General features: G+C 37.2%; 1 protein-coding gene across 1 annotated transcript in view; it reads left to right on the top strand.

Moving 5' to 3' along the window:
• LOC149282546 (von Willebrand factor D and EGF domain-containing protein-like) overlaps positions 1-12593 on the top strand; it is a 50212-nt gene extending 37619 nt beyond the window's left edge. The window contains exons 19-32 of the mRNA XM_089498115.1: positions 596-846; positions 2156-2264; positions 3110-3244; positions 4787-4942; positions 6353-6886; positions 7827-7922; positions 8008-8103; positions 8941-9036; positions 9527-9622; positions 10280-10375; positions 10750-10845; positions 11206-11301; positions 12240-12335; positions 12454-12593. Coding sequence (XP_089354241.1) covers positions 596-846; positions 2156-2264; positions 3110-3244; positions 4787-4942; positions 6353-6886; positions 7827-7922; positions 8008-8103; positions 8941-9036; positions 9527-9622; positions 10280-10375; positions 10750-10845; positions 11206-11301; positions 12240-12335; positions 12454-12593 — 2093 coding nt within the window. The remainder of the gene's footprint in view (positions 1-595; positions 847-2155; positions 2265-3109; positions 3245-4786; positions 4943-6352; positions 6887-7826; positions 7923-8007; positions 8104-8940; positions 9037-9526; positions 9623-10279; positions 10376-10749; positions 10846-11205; positions 11302-12239; positions 12336-12453) is intronic.
• Positions 12594-23503: the final 10910 nt, after the last annotated feature.

The following is a 23503-nucleotide window of genomic DNA, read 5'->3' as shown; positions in this document are numbered from 1 at the left end:
AAAGGCTTTGTCAGAAATCATTTTGAGTGTATGGTCATTCTAAATTGCAACATAATGGGTTTAGTTTGTCTCTACTTGAGGCAAATTGACAGCTAATGGCATTCTACATATAAGTAAGAATAAAAATGGGTGTCTTCAGAGGATTGTGAACATAGTATCGGTAGAATGTAATCAATATATGTGCAGCTAGGCAGGTCTGCAGTTTAACCCTTTTTGACATAATAGCATAATGGTCCTATAGTGTGATGGAATCCACAATATCTCCACCGTAGATGTGTTTTTTGAATGGTATCTACTGGGTATGCGCTGAATTCTTGCTTTGTTTTGTGTACTTATTGGTCATTATTATTCGGCAGCAACCCGGGAATCTGAACGTGTATGCCTTTTATACTTTTGTGCGTTACCCTTTCTATTTATTTTTTCTGCAGTTTAACCTTATTGCCTTCCACAAAAAGTTAATCCTGAAGGGGGGTTTTGCCTTCAAATACCCAGGTCCCGAGTAAAGTTAATTTAGCATTTTTTACACTAATATGAAATAAATACATTTTGTGAATATGAAAATGGCTGACCACAGTCTCATAATGTCTTATTTCAGATAACAAACCTCCTGTGGTTCATTCCTTGCCTGTTACACTGCAGACCTTCTACAGTGAAAACTTTGTATACCAGTTCATGGGCTCCGACCCGGAAGGCTCTGCCGTCCTCTTTACATTAGACTCAGGTCCGGAGGATGCCAGTTTATCACCGGCAGGGCTGCTAATATGGAAAGTAATGTCTCAGAGTACGCAGAAATTTGTATTTTCCGTAGCCGATGATTGCAATGCCAAGACCAACGCAACAGTAGACGTAAGTTTTTATTTCAATAAGCTTTTATAATTACATTATGAAGTTTATTACCTGCAGGGAATATTATTAGCTTGCTAGCTACTTAAAAGCTTTATTGTATGAATGTGTCCTCTCGTATTTATTTCTGACATCTAAAGTAGAATGTCCAAAAGGAGAGCAACATCTTGAAAAGGAGATTTTTTCCATCATTCACTGGCATTACATTATATTTCTTTTGACATTTCCTGAACATTACAGGCCAGACACTCCAGATAACTGCTTGGTAATTGGCAAGATTGTTATATATCCTTATCGACATCCTTTAGGAGAGAATTATACATGCCGTATTTTTTATGCAGCATTGCTTCTGAAGTGGCACAAATATTATCAAATGGCAAAAGTAAAATAATCCGGTAGATGAACACTGTATTGATTTTAATCTAGAGTCTATATTCAATGATGGGAATATGGCAGCTAAGTATTGAGCATGCTGCAGTTTTTTTTAATGAATATATGCAATTTCCCTTATTACTCTCTCCATTTTTTAAACCTCACATTCAAAATGTGGACAACATACAAGTGTTTTGTGTTTGCATGTGAACAGTGAGTAGAGCACCTTCATGTTTCATGTTGCTCCTATTGAAATATTGCTAAAACTACCCATATATTATTTAGGCATGGGGAATGGGTTCTCGTTTTGACATCTTGTAAATAGCCCAGCAATGCCATGACAAGATCAGGCAAAGTGAGATAGCCCCACTAAGGAAATTCACAGGTCCCTTGGAGCTCTCCCCTTTATTCTTTTTATTGGTGATGGGGACAAAGCTGGGAAAGATCCAACAGTGTAGAGATTGGGCAGATTTGGTACCAGGCCTCACCAAGATATCACAAGTTTAGCTGGAGATCTGAAAATCAGCCGTGATTTCATACCCTGAAGGCCAAAGCCAGAGATGTCACAGTTATGGAAACAGCATGAAAACATCCAGTATTAAACATGTGTGTAACAGGGAAAGGTATTTTATTCAAACTTATCAGTGCTGTGGGTGACACCGTGACACCCCAGCCATGATAGCCACTTTAATGCATATAAAAGCTATTCCCCTCTCCCCACCTCCGAAGGAGATGTGCAGGAGATGTGTTTAGCCAAATAAACCTCCCTGCACATGATATACTCACCTCCACTCAGCCCCAGCACTAGCTAGGGGTATGCTGTGGTTGGGGGCATATTCAATGGGAGAACTTGTACATTACATTACATTACATATAGTAATACATTAATATAGTACTTTCAATGTTACATTACTGTTTTTATGTATTCTTTTCCATGAAGGTTGTTGTGAAACCCTGCGGTTGCTTTAACGGTGGGTCATGTGTAGCAAATGTCAACTATCCACCAGGAAAAGGGGAATACCTATGTGTTTGCCCTCAAGGTTTCAATGGTGAATATTGCCAATTGGATATAGATGAATGCCAGTCTAATCCGTGTGGTCCTGGAAAATGTGTGGATGAAATAAACAGTTACCACTGTGAATGCCCTCTAGGTCTTAAAGGTAAGAAACCAACTCAAAAGCTTATTATTATAGGTTTTTATAGTCTCTATAAAATAAATTAACTCACTGACATGAATATTCTTGGTTAAGCAGGTGCAAGGCAAAACCGGATGACGTCTGTAAGGGATAAAATCTTATTTCTAGAAATGGGTTTACATTTTAGGCACCTTAAGGAAGCTACAATAGGCTTCCTCTGATTTAATCCAAGAAACCTATTACTAAAGTCCTTGGAGATATTACATCAATGGACTGAACATGTGCGGGTTAAGATGGGTGTGATTAACATTAGTCTACATCCCACTCGGGAGTTTGTAGTGAGTTGAACGAAACTTGCCGGCTTGCCAACCCCAGCAAGCTTCTCTTGTAAAAAGGGCTGAGCTGGCCCTGTATACTGTATAGTTCATCCAGGGAGATTTCTTGAACGTCAGCGCTCATATTCAAGCATTGTGCATGGCCGCTTTAGACCTACTTAGCAAGACAAGCTCACTGAGGGTGTTCTTTCAAGCTGCATAGGGGAGTCAGAGGATTGAAATGTTCATCTCTCCTGTAAACCCCTAGTTTAATGAATAGAGCCCCTTATGAAAAATTGATTTTTATCCATGTACGTAGTACAAAAGGGGTACATTTATCCATCTACATACAGTCTATGCATATCTATAAAAAATCTTTAGATAAAACACTGATATTGCCAATGTTACTTGTTCATTTATTAATATGTTGATGTTTGTTTGTAGGAGTTACTTGCCAAGAGGATATTGATGAGTGCTCATCTAATCCCTGTTTTCCTAGTGTTCCTTGTACTAATACATTGGGTTCATATACATGCGCTCTGTGTCCACAAGGATATGAAGGGGATGGAGCCATATGTGGTAATTATTTGCTGTTAATGTTCTTTAAGTGAAAACTGTAAAGCTTTGGTAAAATAAATGTCATATAATCTACAGTTTGTGGATGTGTTGTCCTAGGTCAGTGATGGCGAACCTTTTTGAGCCCAAGTGCCCAAACTGCAAACCAAAACGACTTATTTTTTTCAAAGTGCCAACACTGCAATTAAACCTGAATAACGAGGTTTTAGTTTAGAAAAAAACGCACATATACACAGCTGCCCTATACACACACACATATGCCTGCCCAAGTGCCCATACATATGCCTTACCATATGTATATGCACACACAAATCTACCATCAGACCCCCCCACCCACCTTCATTCTCCACATCAGACCCCCCAACCCACCTTTGTTCTCCACATCAGACCCCCCCACAACCTTTGTTCTCCACATCAGACCCCCCACAACCTTTGTTCTCCACATCAGACCCCCCCACAACCTTTGTTCTCCACATCAGACCCCCCCCAATAATCAACCACCCACCCACCTTGGTTCTCCACAAATCTTACCTTTTCTTCCTCCTTTCTGCTTCCTCCTTTCTGCTTCTTCCTGTCTGCTTCTTCCGTTCTAACTTTCCTTGCCGCTCGCAGTCTGTGCAGTGCGGCTGCGCACAGCTGTTTATGCTGAGCGCCGGGGCTGGATATAAACGTCATATCCAGTCGCCCGGCGCTCAGCACTGAGAACTGTGGGAGATGTAGTCCGCGGGACGCCGTGACTACAGTGTATGACTGTAGTCACGGCGTGCCCACAGAGACGGCTCGGCGTGCCAACAGCGGCACGCGTGCAACGCGTTCGCCATCACTGTCCTAGGTTGTGGATAGTGGATGTCAATGGAAAATACGTGTTTATAAGATATGTAACATGAATGCATACTATAAATAGTGAATATATATAGTGTATGTATGATGTTCTGCTGTGGCTTTAGTGGTCTCACTCTGTAACCTTTGAAGAGTATAAGGAGTGGCAATTGGCGTTATGTACTGCGACATGACTGCTCCGAAACAATGTAGTCAGTTTTACAGGTAAAAGAAGGGAGATAAAATGGTATTTTTTTCCGTTTACTTTTTTATTAATTTTTGGGCATGATGAGCGTAATAATTGCCACAGGATAGACAAAATCGTTTTAGGCGATGTTCCAGAATATTATTTGCACTTTTTAGTATGTTCAGCAAAAAAAAAAAAATCCCTAGCAGATCTGTCATTTTATTCTTTCACCTTAAGGTTTAATTACATAAAAACATCACAAAAGCTTTTCAGGAGCTTTTTCAATTTTTATTACAAAAATAAATTAGTTCCAGCTTTTGGGTAACATTATAAGTGTTCCTAGCGAAAATTATTAACAAGGTACATTTTTACATGATTACAAAATTATTTCTAGGAAAGGTTTGGGTATTTAGTACTAGGAATAATGTTTCTAATGGTGCAATTGGTTACAAAGGTGGAACAGAACTATATATATGTCAAATCAAGTTCTTTTGTTTTCTAACTAGTCTTTTTCATCTTTATTTCTTTATTTTATACAGTCCAAATGGTTTTGACAACTCAGATACCTTCAACTGTACTCCCTGTAGTCTTTACAGAATATTATGATTATAAAGGCAATGACAAGGTTGATGTTGGACATGATAAATACAACAACCAAGGGGTTGTTCAAACCGTTCTAAAACCAAATACGTCTGGTAAGTATTCTTTAAAGTTCTTAATAATAGAATATTTGAATAATACATTGTTTGGATGTGGTAAAATATACATGAAAGCATATTCTTTTTAAAGTTCTAATGGTTCTTTGGAGTTCTAATGGTTATTATATGGAGATTTTTTTCCATTGTCCCTCAACCTATAAATGATTTTCCAAAATGTTATGTTGAATATATGAATATGTGAATACTACTGGCCTTCAACATTTTGTTATAGGACATTTCCTAAGGAATTCTTCCTGTCCTTTATATCTAAGGCAATGGGACTTCTTATGATACCGAATGGATGTGGCAGGAAGTAATGTTCTTCACAACCCAACATTTTTATTACACAATGTTATTTCACAGCTGTTTGCTGTCCAGTTATTAAATGCGATACAGATATCTGCTGAAAACAAGCTTAATCAGCAACCACAGAGGATATTTCATTAAAGTATAGTTCACGGTCTTTAAGTATGATGTACATTTTGTAAAGTTTGAAATAAGAAAGCATAGTGACATATATATATATATATATATATATATTTGCCTTTTGTGTTAACAAACTGTAAGCAATACAGAGATAGCATTTGCCATAATCCTGTCTTGATCTGAGATATTTCTAATCTTCAAAGAGGATTATCACAGGCGGTATGTTTCGGACAAGACATTTACTGATGTCTTTGAAGTCAAGTAAAACAGTTCCATGCTGTCTTGGATGGAGCAGAACAAATTGTAATAACAATGCTTGCCGTATGCAGGATACTCACAGGGTTTCAGTAATTGGCTGTTTTACTGCACATGCTATGAAGAATACATATTGCATTTACATGATCTCAGTGGTGTACTGCTTCCTTTTATTTAAATCCTTGTATCTCATATTTCCATTTAATTGGTCATAAATGTCTGACCCTTTCTCTTTAGCTCTTGCTTTGTCACTATATGTGTGTGTGTATGTATGTGTGTCTGCATGTGCTGTTTTGTCCTTGAACATCATTTCACCACCTAGAATTGTAGAATGCTTAAAGTTCTAAGCTGGCTAACCTATGCGCCGAGACATACCATACACCCATCTTTCCTAGTTTATATAGTTTTAAACTGCATTGCTATTCACCCCAGCTTTCAACATTTTGTGTAATGTGTAATATTTATCAGTTACCAAACTTCATGGGTAAAAAAGGATTTATAATAAAGGTTTATGTGCACGACACAGAGCACATCTTGTGTCTCCCATAAATCTATATAATTACCATGTGTAATGTATCTGATTGTGACCTCCTTGATCTTTCATTAAAACACTTACAACTTTCACAATTGCACTTCCAAACATTTTGCATCTACTACATAATTTTCATACCGAATTACACAACATTAATACCTTTAATAACTGGGTTTTATTGGCACATATTTCAGGTTCTTCAATGAAGCCCATCAATCAGCCAACAATCTCTGTAGACCCCAATCCAGCAGCTAATAGCAGAAGTACGGGAAGTGTTACTGTAAACACTTCTATGTCACTATTGTCGGATGCTCGTCAGACAACTGTTTATCAACCTCGTACGGCTTGGTTCAAAAGTCACTTATCAAGGTCCAGTTACACAGGAACTAATACAAACTTACACCCCAGTGCAAAGAGTGGGATAAGCCTCTCTCGGTACAGGACAGCATTGATGGAGAGGACAAAGGATGCTATAACAAAAAAGACTGAAGATAATATTGTTCAAGACAGAGTTAATGATTTCAAATTCAATGAGACTTTTGCAACACATAAAAATGGAACAGACCACAGAGGAGAGTTGAGGAGTGCATATACAGTGGCCCCAGTGAAATTAACTTGCGCTGATTCTCCTTGTTTCGCTGGTGTCACTTGTGAACCAAGCCAAGATGGAGGCTATAAGTGTGGGCGATGTCCTTTTGGCTACTATGGAGATGGTGTTACGTGCAAAGGTACGATATGGTGGATTTTTCACTACTAATGTTTGCCCACTGTCAAATATTCCATATGGAGCTTCTGTATATATGCCAAGTTTAACAGTAAGCCACTTATAGATTATTAACATTAAAGAAACTGTGGCAGAGATTGGTCATTATCTTTCTTTCTTGGGGAAGAGGAGAAAGAGACGGTTAAGGATATAGATTATAAGATGAAAGTGGATGAAGTCCTAGGGGGGCCGAGAGTGAGTCGGTGGGTTAGAGTATGACACAAAATCAAAGAAGTACGTGTTTTAATTCAAATCTCTTTGTACATTGTTCACTCATTCGTCATTTTTTTCTGGAAACACTTATGTGACACTTAAGCAGACACTGATTTGGCAATGCCATGGAAACTGAAATGGACATTTTAAATGTTTCTGTATTGTGTTTAGGTGATTAAACCTTCAAAGGAAGGAATAAATGACATGTCTCCTAAGGTCTTTTTGCTTAACATGCTCGTAAACACAGTTGATATTTTGTGTAAAACACTATTAAGTTCTAGTTCTGCTGATCTTTGTGTCATGTGCTAGAATGTTTAAAATGTGGCTTTATCACCATAGAAACCAATGGAATGGTGGGAGAGTTCCCACATTGTCACCCCCCACTCTTACTCCCCAAAATGTCCAAAATAGCCTTTTGCCTACACTATGCATTTAATCCTAAATACATCCTTGAATTAACCTTACTAGGAGGCTGTTATTGACTACTCCTTTAGCAATATTTACTGGCATTAAAATGTATCTCTGCCCCTCTTGTTTCACAATATCACATTTTGTCTTAGCCTCCTTTATTCAGTGCTGTCTTTACGCTATGGCAAACCCAGCGTACCTCCCTAATTAACCGCATTAACGTCTGTACTGCTGGCTTTTACTGTAGCTTTAAATGTCACATTAATAATCTGCCTTTTCTTTAGCAATATGCCGGCACCCGTGTGGACGAAACTTGGAATGTACAGCGCCGAATGTGTGTAGATGTAAGCCTGGCTATTCTGGATATAACTGTCAGACTGGTAAGCTCTCCCGCATAGTAATTTGAGTAAATGTTTACAGCTGAAAATAACATACTTCCTAATAATTACATTTGATCCCCTCCAGCTGTTTGTCGTCCAGATTGCAAGAATCGTGGGAAGTGTGTCAAACCCAGTGTCTGTGAATGTGCCCCAGGGTATGGTGGAAGCACTTGTAATGAAGGTGATAACACTTTAATGATGATAATGCATTCCACAACATTAACGTTTATAATACTTGGGAACATGTGATGTCACTGCCTCTGGGTTATGGATTTAATGAGAAACGCTTCTAAGTTTGTTCATTCAAATTTACGTTTCATATCATGTCCTGTTGTTTAATATTAACCCCTTTGCATCTGGTGATGTACCAGGTACGCCATGCCCAAGTGGGCTCATGAGTTCTGTGACGTACCTGGTATGTTATCCAAAAAATGACCCCACATCGCCAAAATCGTGGTAATCGCGGGTGCACTGCTGCTGCTTCTGTCTGCCCAGGTGTCTGAGCAGACCAGCACAGCCCCCCCCGAGCCTTTGATCACTCCTACGGGAGCGATTCTGAGGCCTCAACATGCAATCGCTGGTGAACCAGTGATCGCGTTTTAATCTCCATTGTCAATTTCAAGGCAGTTTTGGCTATTTGAGGCAGCCAATCACTGGCAGAAATAGGGCTAGCATTCTTGGAACTCTTGGTAAGCCAGCTATGAGTATAGCAATCATGTAATCACAAGCCATCGATGTGTCCGGCCAAACACATCTACTGCAGGCCAAGGAGCTGGGGGTTGGTGGATGGATGTAATTGTACAGGAGGAATTCTTATGAAGCCTTCATGTACTTGCAAGGGAGGGGAAACAATTGTTTAAAGGGAACACTCTAGTATCATATGCATGATGTCCCATTAATAACTATAAGCTAATCACACAAATAATAGAGGTTTTTAGGCATATACTGCATATTAAGAGTGTAATTGGCAATCAAGCAGTAAGCTGTGTCTTCCAACAGTGTATTTAATTATTTGCAGCTTATTGTGATCCTCCCTGTGAACATGGTGGGTTTTGCCAGGCTAGAAATGTCTGTACTTGCCCGTTTGGCTACGTTGGACCAAGATGTGAAACAAGTAAGTCGTCTGTGTACCTTAACACAAATAAAACTGCCATGCACACAAGACAATGATTTATTATGTTACATTGCTAATGCGTATAATTTTCCACTGACGGATCTACTTATTATACTTAAATGGATTTGTGCTGACCCTTTAAAAAAGCCCAAGGTGTGTGGCACTGAAAGGGTTAGTTTCCCTACCCCCACAGTTATCGTTTTATGGTTTTTCAGGGAACAGTGAATTTTGAAAGCATTTTTCTGTGTATTTGAAATTCATGAATGACCTATTTTAAGGTGTTGAAAAGGCAAAAAAGTAATTTGCTGTACAGAGATCAAAGCTAAAGAAAAAAACGAATCTATATGCAGGTAAAATATATATTAAGTACTGGGTCTATTCACTGGTACCTTGGTTACATCATGTATATTTTTGCTGTTCATGTTCACATTTAGACGTGCATTTGATATTTGATAGTTAAGCTTATGTTATTTTCCTATCCTTGGTGTAGTGGTTTGCAATCGGCATTGTGAAAACGGCGGAGAGTGTGTTGCTCCAGATGAATGCAAGTGCAAACCTGGTTGGTCTGGACCCACGTGTAGCACAGGTATCTGCTCCATTTTCCGAAATGAATACAATATAAAGCATGTTTTTAGAACGCTGCAAACATTGCTGCATTATGACCCACGGTTTTCTGTTTCCAATATTACTAAATGTTTCGTGCTTTGAGGACCACTTTTTGGGAGAATAACTTGAGACAATGAGATGTATTCATTAAACTTTGAGTTTAAAGGGGGTCTGAACATTTGAATTCACATACGTTTTTCATTTACATTATGAAGAACTAACCCCAGCAATCTCCTCTTTCCATGAAAACAACTCCACAACACCTGTTGTTCCCATGGCTAGGTGGTGGACATCTGTAGTTGACATTTAGTTAAAGCAGATGTAGTCAGCCTGAGGCTCTTGCTGCTTCTGACCTACAACTTAGATGAGTAGCTCGGAGACTACCTGGCTGTACTTGCCATATAGCCAGCCTAAACCTGACCTGGGACTTCTCTACAGGTCCCAGGAACTACAGTCCCATGAAGAGCCAATGTACACAATGTAATGTATAGTACCTACAAAACTTACCTCAAAGTGCAAAAAGCATTTACTACTTTTATCTCATAAGACCCCAGGATTTTAGATTTATATTTATCATAATTATAAGTAATTTCCAAAGTTAGATTAATTTTGTTTCATGTATTTCTTTTTCGGCTAGCTGCTTGTCACCCGGTCTGCCTTAACGGTGGTACTTGTATGAAGTCAAATATTTGCCTTTGCCCAAATGGATTCTTTGGTGCTCAGTGCCAAAATGGTAAGTTGACTATTACTTCTAAAACAGTTTTCTTAATATTTTAATTCACAGTGCAGCGGTATTGGACTGCGGCAATAATGTCAGCCCTGGTACTTTAAGGCCAGTGGCCAATATATCACTTGTGTGTAGCCACCTCCTGAATAAGCATGGATGCAGGGAAAAATAAGTGAAATGTTGGAAACCAGCCCACCTGGGATTTGCTCGATGTGCCAGATGGCCAGTCTGGACTTGATGTAGAGTGAAATAAACTGATACTATTCTGCTAAATAATGTTGTACAGTTTAGTGTGGGCTGAAAGTCTTTTTTAGATTTTAAATAACAATACGTACTGTCTGCTGCTACATGTATTTTTGCATTTTTTTATTTTATTGTAGCTGTCTGCAGCCCTCCGTGCAAGAATGGTGGTCAGTGCATAAGAAATAATGTGTGCGGCTGTCTAGAAGGCTACACTGGGAAAAGATGCCAGAGAAGTAAGTGATATTGGCCAACATTTTGTATGATTAAAAAAAACAATAGAGTAAGTATGTAGTATAGCAATCACAATACATCACTGTATGAATAAATTGCAGTAAATCATTTAGTCCCAACAATAATAACTATTGACAATGGTTCAGTAGTCTGAGATAGTCCGTCAGCAAAAACTTGGACTGAGTTCCAAAAAAAAGCTTCCTCTGATATTGTGAAGACAGAAATGATTGGCACCCAATGCGAAAAAAGAGAGTAGCACACACGCACAAACTGCAGATTGACACAAATTGAAGGTATCACAACAATATTTTGTACATAGCTTCCAAATGTAAGAAACTAAACACAATATCTCTTTCATCTAGGTGTTTGTGACCCCATGTGTGTGAATGGAGGCAAATGTGTGGGGCCTGATATTTGTTCTTGCCCATCTGGATGGAAAGGAAAATGGTGCAACACACGTAAGAGCTTATTACTTTTTTTTTAATTCTCCATTTATTGAGCAGTGTAAAAAATACAGAGATCATGAACAACAAGCATACACAACAATGATATGGCAGGTGAGTAGCGTAACAGACATGGCTCAGATACAAAAAGTATACATAAGCAGTCCAAATCAGAAAATGGTTAATAAAGACAACCTGCTATCACGTAAACGACGGGTCAGACGATGTGACATGAATCTCCGAACATGTAGTAAAAAGGAAAGGCGCCACCCGGCAGACTAGCGCAGCGACAATACGCAGAGAGTTGCGCAGGAGTAAATCCGTGGAAGGAGGCAGCGACATAAATCGAGTATAAATGAACAACGGAGCTCAAAACGGAAAACTTTAAACAATGGAAACGAAAAACAAATAACGAACAAAAAGCTCCTACAGTGGTTGCTCCAGGTAAGTATTAATACTATGAGACATCAGAATGCCATCACGACAATGGATAAAGGTGGAAGACATCAGACAAAATTTACCCTGCTGATGTATAGTGCCGAAAAAGAAAAGGCCGAATATAGGGAGAAAAATCATAACAAAAAAGGAACAGAAAACAGAAGCCCAAAATGTGAACTGTCGATCGTCCCTACCGGTCCCAAGCGTAGTATGTAGAGCAGTCCCTGGGAGGACTCGGACTGGGGGGGATCCGGAAGGAAGAGCTTATTACTTAACTCTCACAAATACAGTGTTTTATATATATACTATATATTGTTTATTAAAAAAACATTTAAATACACTTTACATGCTCTGGTTTTATCCATAACTCAGAAAAAGCCTACATGGTTTTGCATAATGTTTCATGGAACTTAAAAATTTCCGTCCAAGGAAAGTACCAAGTCACCATCCAGTCTTGTGATTTATGTTCAGAATTTCCAGTTTTAGTTGTTATATATTTGTTTTCACCTCAACAGCTGTATGCCTTCAAAAGTGTAAGAATGGTGGTGAGTGTATAGGTCCAAACACATGCCATTGCCCGCCAGAATGGGAGGGGAGTCAGTGCCAAACACGTAAGTGAAACGCTTTGTCTTGGCAGTTCTTCAGCTAATTGAGCTGTTTATACATATTTGTACAGTAACAGAGAAAGCTATTCCGTTTTCCAGCTCAATTAATTCTTAATTCTTTCAGCTGTTTGCAATTACAAGTGTTTATATGGAGGAAGATGTACGTCGCCAAATGTATGCTCCTGCCGTCCTGGGTACACTGGAATTACGTGCAGCCAGAGATTACAGGTAAGAAAAATAAATATAATTCCAGTGATTAATTAATGCTATACATATGTTCATGCCTGCTACCTAGAAATGGCCCTTAAAAGATCGGACCTTCCTAATGCTACATTTTATTGATCCATTTGCATATTAAAATAATGTATATAGTACGTTATAATAAATATGTTTTACAAACTTATTTTAACTGTATTGCTCCCAGTTAAGTTACTGTTTTCTTTGAGTTGATCGTGATTGTTTCTGGTAGGCTTTGAAAGATAATGCAGTAAAAGGGATGTGGAGAAAAGTATAGTTAAAATGATACCATTTATTGGCTAACTGAGAGTTTAATTGCGAGCTTTCGAGACCAAGTTGTTAGGTCTCTTCCTCAGGCATTAAAAGGGATGTGAATTCAGGAAATGGAAGACAAGTAATAGGCATACCAGGGAACTACCAAACTCTAGTCCCCAAGAGTTCTCCCTCTCTTTATGTGAGGTGGCAGGGTCCTAGTTGGCAACAAGGCCCCCAAATACACTTGAAAAAGGGGTTGGATGGACAGAACCCAGAGACCAAACACTGCCCCAGAACCCTGGTAATCAGGGTTGCACTCCAGTATGTCTGATGTATAGACTCATGGAACAAAATCAGTTTCACAGTTATACATTTCACACTGCAGAGCATAATTTTAAGTGTGCCGGCAAGTGTCCTGGAAAACATGGTTGATGTGGTCATCCTAAGCCGTGACACAGAACAATATTTCTGGACCCACCAGCCTACTTTATAACACTGAAGTTTGACATCACTGTTTTAGGGTTTTATCATTTTAACAACATCTTACAATAGTTTGCATTTCATTTACAGGTACTGCGTGGTTGAACATGAACTTGATTGTGTGAAATGGACACTGATAGTTGGAACAAGCAATGCTGGCATAGGATGCCATTCACATGGAACATCGAAAATCAAATACAAATTTAGGAAGCCAGATTTTTTTTTAAAAGTAAGCATTATGTGCAAATATAACACTGAAGCAATGTTTTGCTCATTTTTTGTTAAACATGAGATTTTTTTTACATGACATAGGAAGCTGTTAATTTACCCTTCTTTCCTTGTTGTGATTGTGTAGTTTTGATATGAAAATTATTCATGTTTGCTACATATGTTTGCTACATATGCAACTGATCATCTGTACTATTTTAGCACATTTGATTTCCACCAACTATTTTCAAATACCATTATTTATTATTTATCTGGCCTGCACTTATCTAAAAAATGTAGAGCTTTTTAACTTCCATCTTGAAAATATGAATGTCAATTACCGGTCTATGTCAATATGTGTATAATTTAAATATGCATTTTACTTATCTTGTAAAGTATAATGAGCTGCAAAGTCATTTTGATTGGATGATATGATCTGTTATGAATATACATATTTGGTGATTGTCATCTCTCTAACACATTTTTTTTTTTTTAGAAAATGGTTTACATAGCAATTTTGTATACATAGCTGTATTTTTCCTGAATAAACATACCAATTTAAATTTACATGAACTAACATTGTTTAACTATGCTTTGGTATGATAATTTTGTATATTAAAAGAAAACAATTTTTTATTTAAATAAAATGTTATAGGAAGCTAAAGAGTTTTTTTAAAGAAAATATGAAAGTAAATATGTTTCAGAGGCAAGAATATGTGAGGGGCTGAGCCTTATCAGTAAACATGATATTTCTTCATTAAATACTTTAAATATAGACGTTATTATTGTTTTCACTGCTTTCATTGTCACATAATAAGTTTCAATTCTAAGAATATCCATTCTAAGATCAGTATATTTTAGCAAATACTGTATATTTAGATAATTATGATATTATTACAGTTAATGATTATTGCAGCATCTTCTCTCTTCTTATGTCTGAATAATATCTCCATACCTTCCATTCTGTGGACTGGTAATTCTGGATCAACGTGGGGCCATCATAGCATTTGTTGCCAGGGAGGTTATTATTACACTTTTATAACTTTGTAGCCCAGTTGTTCTATATTTAACTTCCTCCTTATACTTCATGAAGATTGTAGTGGCTTGGCATACATTGGCTATCCACTTTATTCATCTGCTACTACTAATAATAGTGTTTCATTTATTTCAACCTTTTATTTTACCTTTTGCCATTAAAAAAGTATAGTTAGGTCAGAATGAGTGGACCAGATATATAATGTCATCATGAATTAAAATGTTGTGTATTTATTTACTATTTAGTTCCTATTAATAGGACTTTTGGATTGTGTTCCCGTCTTGTTACTTTTAAGGAAAAGGAAGAGTGAAGTTTATACTCGCATTTCACTCATCATTGCTTCCATGGGATGCGGATGAAAAAAACTTTTCACTATAAATCCCCTGGATGTGATTTTAAATATTTCGCTCAGTTCTACTTATAGTCTAGATCTTTCCATCTAGTGTAATAAGGTGCAGGAAAGGCGATGTGTGTGTATCTATTTACAATGCAAAAAAACCAACAAACATCATAAAAGAAAAAAAATCTTAGCTCCCACTTTCCTTATTCAAGAAATGATTTACTGGTCCAGACTAGCTTCTGGAAAACCTCCTCCCTAATTCACTCTGCAATCCAGATGGGTAAAGTGTAACACTTGGGATCTTTACAGAAACGAGCCTTGTGGCCCTGGAATCACAGCGGGATATTTAGGGCGTTTTAATATTCATGCCCTGACCCTGGTTGCTACTTGATCAAAATGTTCCAGATCTTTAACGTGGTGTGGACTTCCAGAGATTACTGTAATCTGCTCTTTGTTAATTCAACCCCAGTTACTGAAATTCCTTCTTCTGAATATCAAAATGTTCTTTTTAATGCTTATGGATAATTAAATATTGTAAATATTCCTGATATTAATGTTATGCATAGAGTTTTATAGGAAAAGCCTATTATAACTCTGGCTACATGAGTTATATTTACAGTTCTCATTGTAATTGTTTCCATGGAATATCTGAAGTGTTTACCATGTGAAATTTACTTCATTTGAAAATGTTATACTTAATTTTATGAGGTCTACTTTTTCATTAGAATTCTTTGTTAAATACGCAGTGACTGTATTATTTAAAAAATAAAACACACTGAACTGTGTATAGTTCCTTCTGCGAATTACCTGCCAGCCACCTAAGCAACTATCTATTGACGTTAGTGAAGGAGTAATATTTTCTTGTTTCTAACTACCAGTCCTCAAGACTCACGGGAGCACCTGATTGTTTTCTGATTAACAATTAATTGAGCATTTAATAAGTAATGTTTTTGTATGTATAATTGTGCGTATGTTAACATGAATGTGTTAAGTGTTTGTGTGTTAGCATAGATGTGTATGGGAGGAGGGAAAGATGGCAAGGGCAGGCTGTTTGGGGACAATGATGTTTGGGGTACTAACAGAACTGGCAATCTGGGGGCAAAGATGGCACAGGCAAACGGGGGTCAAAGATGGCATTGACAAGCTATTTTGGGCGCAAAGGTGGCACTGTGGGACATATTGCTTGTGAAGTAAAAAACAAAGGATGTGTATAGAGATGATGAGAAGTTATTGGGGCATGATTGTGGTGCAACATGGGGTGAAAATGGTAGGGGATGGAAATGACGGTGGGGAGGAATATGATAATGAAGGTATGAATAAACTGGGGGGAAATTATTGTGGTTCGGTATTTTGAAATTAAATAAGATGTTGGAGGTATGATGACAGTCAGGGCAGCTTTACACTAACAAATACGTACACACAGCCACTTTAACACCATAAACATTCATATATACACACATACCCAAAAACACTTTACACATACATGCATATACACACTCTTACAACATACACATACATAAAAAACTAACAGCCACTCTAACACCATACACGTACATATACATACACACACAGCACATCCAACATTATGCACCCAAACATAAATACATGTAGCCACTTTAACACCATGCACTAACACATATAAACATACACATGCAAAAACACTAACACCATACACTTAAACATAAATGCATACACACTCTAAACCATACACTTACATATACATACACAGCCACTCTAACAATGCACACGTACACATATATACATACACACATTTACCCCTCTGATAATTCCTGCAGCTCACACATGTCCCCTTCCCTCAGCCTCCCTCTTACATTTTTAACTTTTTAGGAGAGCCAGTTTATTTGCGCCATTTTTTTTACCTACTGTGAAAGTAATGTGTTTTAAATTACTGTGGTTTTGTAATTTCAATACATTTGAAAACTGTTAATGGGGCTGGACTATGTGTTTTCATAGGTATCTTATTTAATACCACTGTTTTTCATATTAGAGTTTGTCCTTGTTCTGAACAAAAATGTGCCCAAAAGCCTGGACCAGCCCCTAACCTACCTATAGTCATTCCTGCTTATACCTCAATCCCTGCCTGCCTTTGAATACACTCCCCGTAAAGGTGTCCCAGTTTGGCCAACTGGTATGCTGGTAGGTAGGCTGTTGTAACCTTTGTGGCTGAGATATCTTTTGGAACTTCCTATTTAAATTGTAGCCCAATGAGTAAATCATTAAACATAGAGATATGTTTGCTCCTAGTAATTTATCTCTGTAAATGAAAAGATAGCTAGACACTGCGTAATTTGACATCATGCAGGTCATTTCAGTTGCTTATCACTGGCAGCAAAGTGAATAAGAACTCTGCCATAAATGATTCTTGTATTTAATTAACCAAAGGCAGCAATGGAAAGAAGGAGTATTAATGCTGGATTTAAGGCTATGAAATTAATTAGAAAGCAACGTAATAACAATTCATCTCTCTGATTAAACAAATGCATTACGCAGGGCTAAATAAAGAAGTTGCCCTAATTCGCAATTCATAATGCATAGTTAAGTTAGTGAGATGATGTTTTTGTTCCTATCAACTAATCTTTAAAAATTGGCACAGAAAAACACCTACCTCTTCATAGAAACATCTATCTGTGCATGGCTTTCAATAATATGCTTGCACCAAATGACATTAAAAAAACACTCGCACAAAACATTGCATTTCCTGCTTGAACATGTTTGCTTTCAAACAAAAATTACTGCTTTCAATTGGGTTTCTCATTGTCCATCAAGAACATCATGCTGCGTTACCACATCTGTTTGATCAGTTGGATTTATTTAATGCTAGAAACTGTATCATATTTAAAATTTGCTGTCCGAGGAAAACAACAGTAATATCTGGTATTCACATGCTTTTTTTGAGTAAATTATTGTTCTGTGTAGTTATGAATATATGTGCTGTAATGCATTGAGAGACGGGTTTCATTTAACTCGGGCTGGCTCTTACCCTCCAAAGTCATGTAAGTATATAAACAGGGACGTATTAAACTTTCATGCAGACCTACAGCAGTGGCCCCAGCGGCCCTCTCGTCGTCAGCTTCTGCACTGCATTAAAAGGCGCCCTTGACCCCATCTTCTAACTTCTTTTTCCAGAGTACTAACAACTACCCTAATGGAACATGTTATTGAACATTCTAAACACAATTTTGGGTAAAATGCGAGCCGGTGATTTGTTAGCAATCACCATGATGACATTTACAACAGATGGGAAATAGCATCAAAAGGCCCATTGACAAAGCAAGAAGCTTTGGGCCCTCTCACCTGCACCAGCTGCAGGAGTCTGTGTTATATCCATGAAATTGTCTCTAGTAGTCCTTTCTTACCATCACATCCAGTTACTCGCCAAATCCAGCTGTTTCTCCTGTTCAGAGAAGAATACATTCTATCATTCTAATACGCCTGTACTCTGGAAGAAACATTAGAGCACTTGACCTGCATGTAACATTTGTACAGGTTTGTAACTTTGCAGAAGCAAACTACTCCTCGCTTTCTCTATTAGTATGTGTTATGTTTGTTCATGTTATTGCAAATTTTGTGTATTTTTTTTATGCTAATGTTAACTTGGTTTTCTCCAATCATACTAATAACGATATGGAATCTGATTGGGCTCTAGAAATAATAATAATGCAAGTGATGTCTTTCAGAGAAGTATACCATTTTATTTATATTAAAACTATCTTTCACAGGTTCTGTCAATTACTCTGGCTTCAAAATCTAATACACAATATTTTAAGCAAACAGCATACAGACACACAATGAGTAAATAATCAGAGGCAGAAACATGTTGATTTTTTTATATCCCGTATTAGAGTAGGCTATGAAGGTTTCATTTCCTGCAGCTGTGTGTGTTGTAGCTTTACAGGATATTTTGCTTTCAACAGCATCAAAATTCAATTTTACTTGCGATCTGGATGAATAACAAAAGATACCATCAGTCTTTCTAGTTTAAGGAGAGTATTCAACAGAAAAGGAGAACTGAAAGGCCCACATGAATGAAATCTTGCAACATAACCACTCTAGAGTGCAGAATCTCTCTATACGTATTTGACGCTTGCCCCACCTGTCAGCTATTTGCCTGCAGGAGATGTGTTAAGCCAAACACGTCCTTAGTCATGTGATATGCTTGCCTCTATTCATCTCAAGCATTGTGCTGCGACGGGGGTAAATGTGCGAACGTACACCATTGATTTCAATAGGATCACTTTCCTGCCATGGATTGGCTGCAGACAGGAAACTAACCAGTGGTAAACGTGTTAAAAAAACATAGCCAATAGTTAGGAGAAGAGCAACAATCATGAAAATTCCCAAAACAGTGCTTAGGCTCGGCAAAGAGGAAGCCAAAACAACATGGAACTCGGAACAAATAGTAGAACTGGATTGGGAAACCCAGAATGGTATCAATGGGCCTGAGGTGGAAGAAACTGCTTTGCTCTACATGTCTTTTTATGTGACAGGACCAGACTTTGTAAGTTAAGTATCTTCTCGACTTCATCATAAGCTATTAACGACCAGGATTTGGTATTGGTGCAAACACAACTTGAAATCAATGTTTAAATGTATTAAAAATACTAGCTAGGGTTACAAGAGAAAACGTATATGCTTTGAGATAACAAGTCTATTTTTAAATTATATGGCAAGACTTAAAAAACAATATATATATATATATATATATATATATACACACATTTTAAAGCAACCTTCCCAATGTCATCATGTACAATGCATTACATCATGTGCTATCTTGTTGATCTTGTTGATCCTTGACATGCTGCATCATGTTAATTATATTCTAGGAAAATAGTTTTTAAATGGCATAATTCCCTGCAATGCATTTGACTGTTTATTTTGGAGTACCTTGTGGCCTTATCCTTCAAACACAAATTTCAGAAAAACAAAATTAGGCTAATTTTGCAGCAGACATAAGTAGTTTGTTGAATATATTTGTTACATTGCATAGTCCAGAACTGGCTTATAGTTATACAATCAGGTGCAGCTTGTGAATTTTCACTTGAAACCCTTACAAAGGGCATGATCAAAAAATACTGTATATAGGCAAGTATTGTGAGAAAAAAAAATGGCCAAAGGGGGACACAGGTTTTTTTTTGGTGGGGGGTGTACAAATGGCTGATTTTTCTTTTAACCTATTAACTATTTATATAACTAAGATCTTTTTTAAAGTGTTTAAAATTGTATTTCCTGTTGTTTAACATTTATTATGGTCTTTAAAACTGCAGAATACTCATACCCACCAAATATGTATTCCCCGAGAAAAGAACTACAGATGATTTAGGTCACAGAGGTACTGTCCCTAACAAAAAAAAAATGAGGTATGTATTAGGCTGAATTATTTCAGGAATGGTGGTAAGCGAGTCTGGGAAGGAGGGCGCTTTCAGCAGTGGGGTCTTCCTTCCAGAGGTGTGTGGTTACCTGTGCCCACTGATGGGAAGTGAAACTGGTCTGGCTCAAGCCCTGCTCATCCACTTCTACTTAAAAATACAAAATGATTAGTCTATACACAACCGATGAACATTTTTCACAATACAAGTGAGCTGTAAAATAAAACCAGGGTATCGATTTAAAAAAATCTTTAATGGTGTTAATTTCATGTAACTGCACAAACACAGAAGCCTTTTGGTGTTAGATTCAACAAGATGTCACAAAGTACATAACAATTTTGAAATGCATAAACCATCAAATAGTACCTAATTGCACACATCCTCAATGATGGTTTGTGAACAATATAGATGGAACATCACTTTGCTGCATATCAAAGTTGAACCAAGATGGATGACATTTCTTCTAAAAATCAAACATTTTAGCATATATACACAGATCGGAATCATTATCTAAACACCCTATAGAGTGCACAGGTTATTAATAGCAGCTATGTTACTCGGGTACAAACCAAGTGGTTTTCTTTTATGCAAAAATAAGTTGTCACAAATAATTTCCTGAATATCATCAGAGTATGGCAATTTGTAGCTAAAATACTAAATATAAATTAGCTCATTTTGAGCTAGTCTACTGATCTTTCATCACAAGCTTGCCTAAAAATATAGGCAAATCAGTTTAAAAAGCTAAAATGTTAATCAGAAGTGATTAATGGTGATCGTGCAATATTTTAATGCAAAAACAAAAATATAAACCAACTCACAAGTTCTCATTGCACTGGCATCGGGAAAAAAAACAAACATTTCAATCTATATGGTTTCAAGTTTCTTTACAGAATGCTATCAATCTATATTAATGGGTTTGGTGGGGTTTAAGATGGAGATTACTATGAAGATTATGTAAATGGTTGATGGGGTGTGAGATTACCCTAATGGTGCTAAAGAGGGTAAGAAAAGTGATGGGGCTGCATAAAAGTATAGGACTGATAGGTCATTATCACCCTGCTTATCTGCCCTATCACCCTCTCACTTATCTGCCCAGGTATGAGAGGGCTTGTTTCATACAGAAGCAATCATGGGTAAATTCTACCCGGTAGAGACAGTTCCGGTATCCGTCACGGTAACAAGGGGGCTTTCTGCACAGCAGTGTCTGTGGGCATCTCACACAGGAATGTTTAACAAAGGGCTCTTCAAGTTTGATTTGCTATAAATTTAATCTAAGTGATATATATTTGGCAATTAAAATACATAGGTGGCAGTGGAGGAATCTCGTGATTCTTCAGCGATTCCTTGTGTGTCTTATGTAATGACTGTCTAAGGATTCTTTCTCTAGGCTCCTCTAGGAGACCAGATCTGAAAAGTGCTTAATTGTGCATGTCTTGGCAGCTTTTTAAGGGTGGCAGGGGGGTGCTTCATCTTTCATTAATCTCAAAATGTCAGGGAGGGTTAGAAAATCCAGAATGTCCCAGAATTACCTAATAAAATCTAGAATACTAAACTGGTAGCTATCATAAAACTAAACAATAGAAAAAGGAAAAAAAAAGGAAAGCAGCTTGTGCTAATAAGCAATCTTTTCCATTGTTTTTATTTAAATATGCCCAAGAATTATGTCCTGTTCATAATGCCCTTTTCCATGCATTTCACCGTATAAATGAGAACATTTGATACCGGGGGTTGAAAATGTTTTAAACTTGAACTGTATAATGTGTTAAATACATAAGGTTTTTCACTATAATTAAACCATTACTGTTTTACATCTGCCTGTACATTTTGAGTAAAATATACTTATTCAATACCTTCTACTACTGACTGCTGATCATTCATACAATGAATGCACTGTTTCCACCGATCACGGTCTAGCAGTATCACATCTACAGTAAGTACTCTATATAAAGCATGTTTGCTTAGCCAGTTGTAAATGACTGACTAAAAATCTGGGTCCCATCAGATGTAAAAGACGAGCTGTAAAAGTCTGCTTACAGGAAGACAAAATACTCCTAATGTTTAGTAACAAAGGATGCACTTGTTCGCACTACTGTATCCATACTGGGAGTTGAATTGGGGAGGTTCCCAGCAGACAGAGGATTCAATTAAGAGACATTATGGGCAATACCTGTACTGGGAAAGCGACTCAAACTTACTGGGAGATAGACATACAAAGTGGAGAACATGGTCACTCAAAGTGAACAGACCTAGAATAAATAGGTATCTATGACGAACTCTCAATAACCAATGACTAATTTAAAAAAGGGTAGTAAACAGATATTTTGTACTTATTGATATTTTTTTAGAAAGGAAACAAAACCCCAGCTAGTAGCGTCATTTTAGTGGCCTCAGGAAGAGTGATCAGTAGCATTAAATAATCCTACTGTAAAAGGGGGGGCGTTGTAGAGTATGTTTCCTGTACATATGGCGATTGAAAGTGCAAACTATAATATAAATAACAAAATAATGATATTTTTTAAAATTCACACTTTTGGTATATTTGCATTTTCTTAACACCTTTTCAATTCGCTATAGATGGTATGGGGTGCAAAGAAAAAAAACCCTCCAAATTTCTTTAAAATTCACCGTTTGGTACGTATGGATTTTCCCACAGAAATCCAGGCCTAATAGTATTTAAAGCCAAATTAAATTACTTTTACAGTTTATTTACAGCGGTAAATGTGACGTATTCTCTAACAATTTTTTAGCAATAAACAAAAGACAATTTTGCTAAATTGTAAAATTATGCATTGCACAATTATTAGTAAAGGGAACAAAAACATACCTAAAAAGATTAACATAAAACATAGTCAAAGAACACAATAGCAACTTATTAAAATCAAACAAAATCCTACTTAAAACATGTTATATTAATCATTCGTTATCTAACCTACGGAGAACAGATCAACTGCATTCCTAAACATACATGGAAACATTTCCTATTTACAGGTGTATTTACATATACTGTAATTACTAAAGTAACAAGCCCCACACATTTGTGTTTGTGCACTCAAAGCTTAAATATCTTTTATACAGAATTATAACGCAGACTACCTCTATCAATACCTCTGGTTACAGCAGCAACCTCCTAAACTGTATACAAAGCAAGCCTCAATGCAAAGGCCACATTGGAATTTTGGCCTAAACATGCCAAAAAACAACTGTTTTTTTCCCCTCAACATTTGATATT

This window comes from Sceloporus occidentalis, unplaced genomic scaffold (assembly GCF_023333645.1).
Source record: "Sceloporus occidentalis isolate IW3139 unplaced genomic scaffold, rSceOcc1.0.p SCAF_113, whole genome shotgun sequence".
Classification (NCBI taxonomy): domain Eukaryota; kingdom Metazoa; phylum Chordata; class Lepidosauria; order Squamata; family Phrynosomatidae; genus Sceloporus; species Sceloporus occidentalis.
This window is presented reverse-complemented; position numbering and strand designations above follow the sequence as displayed.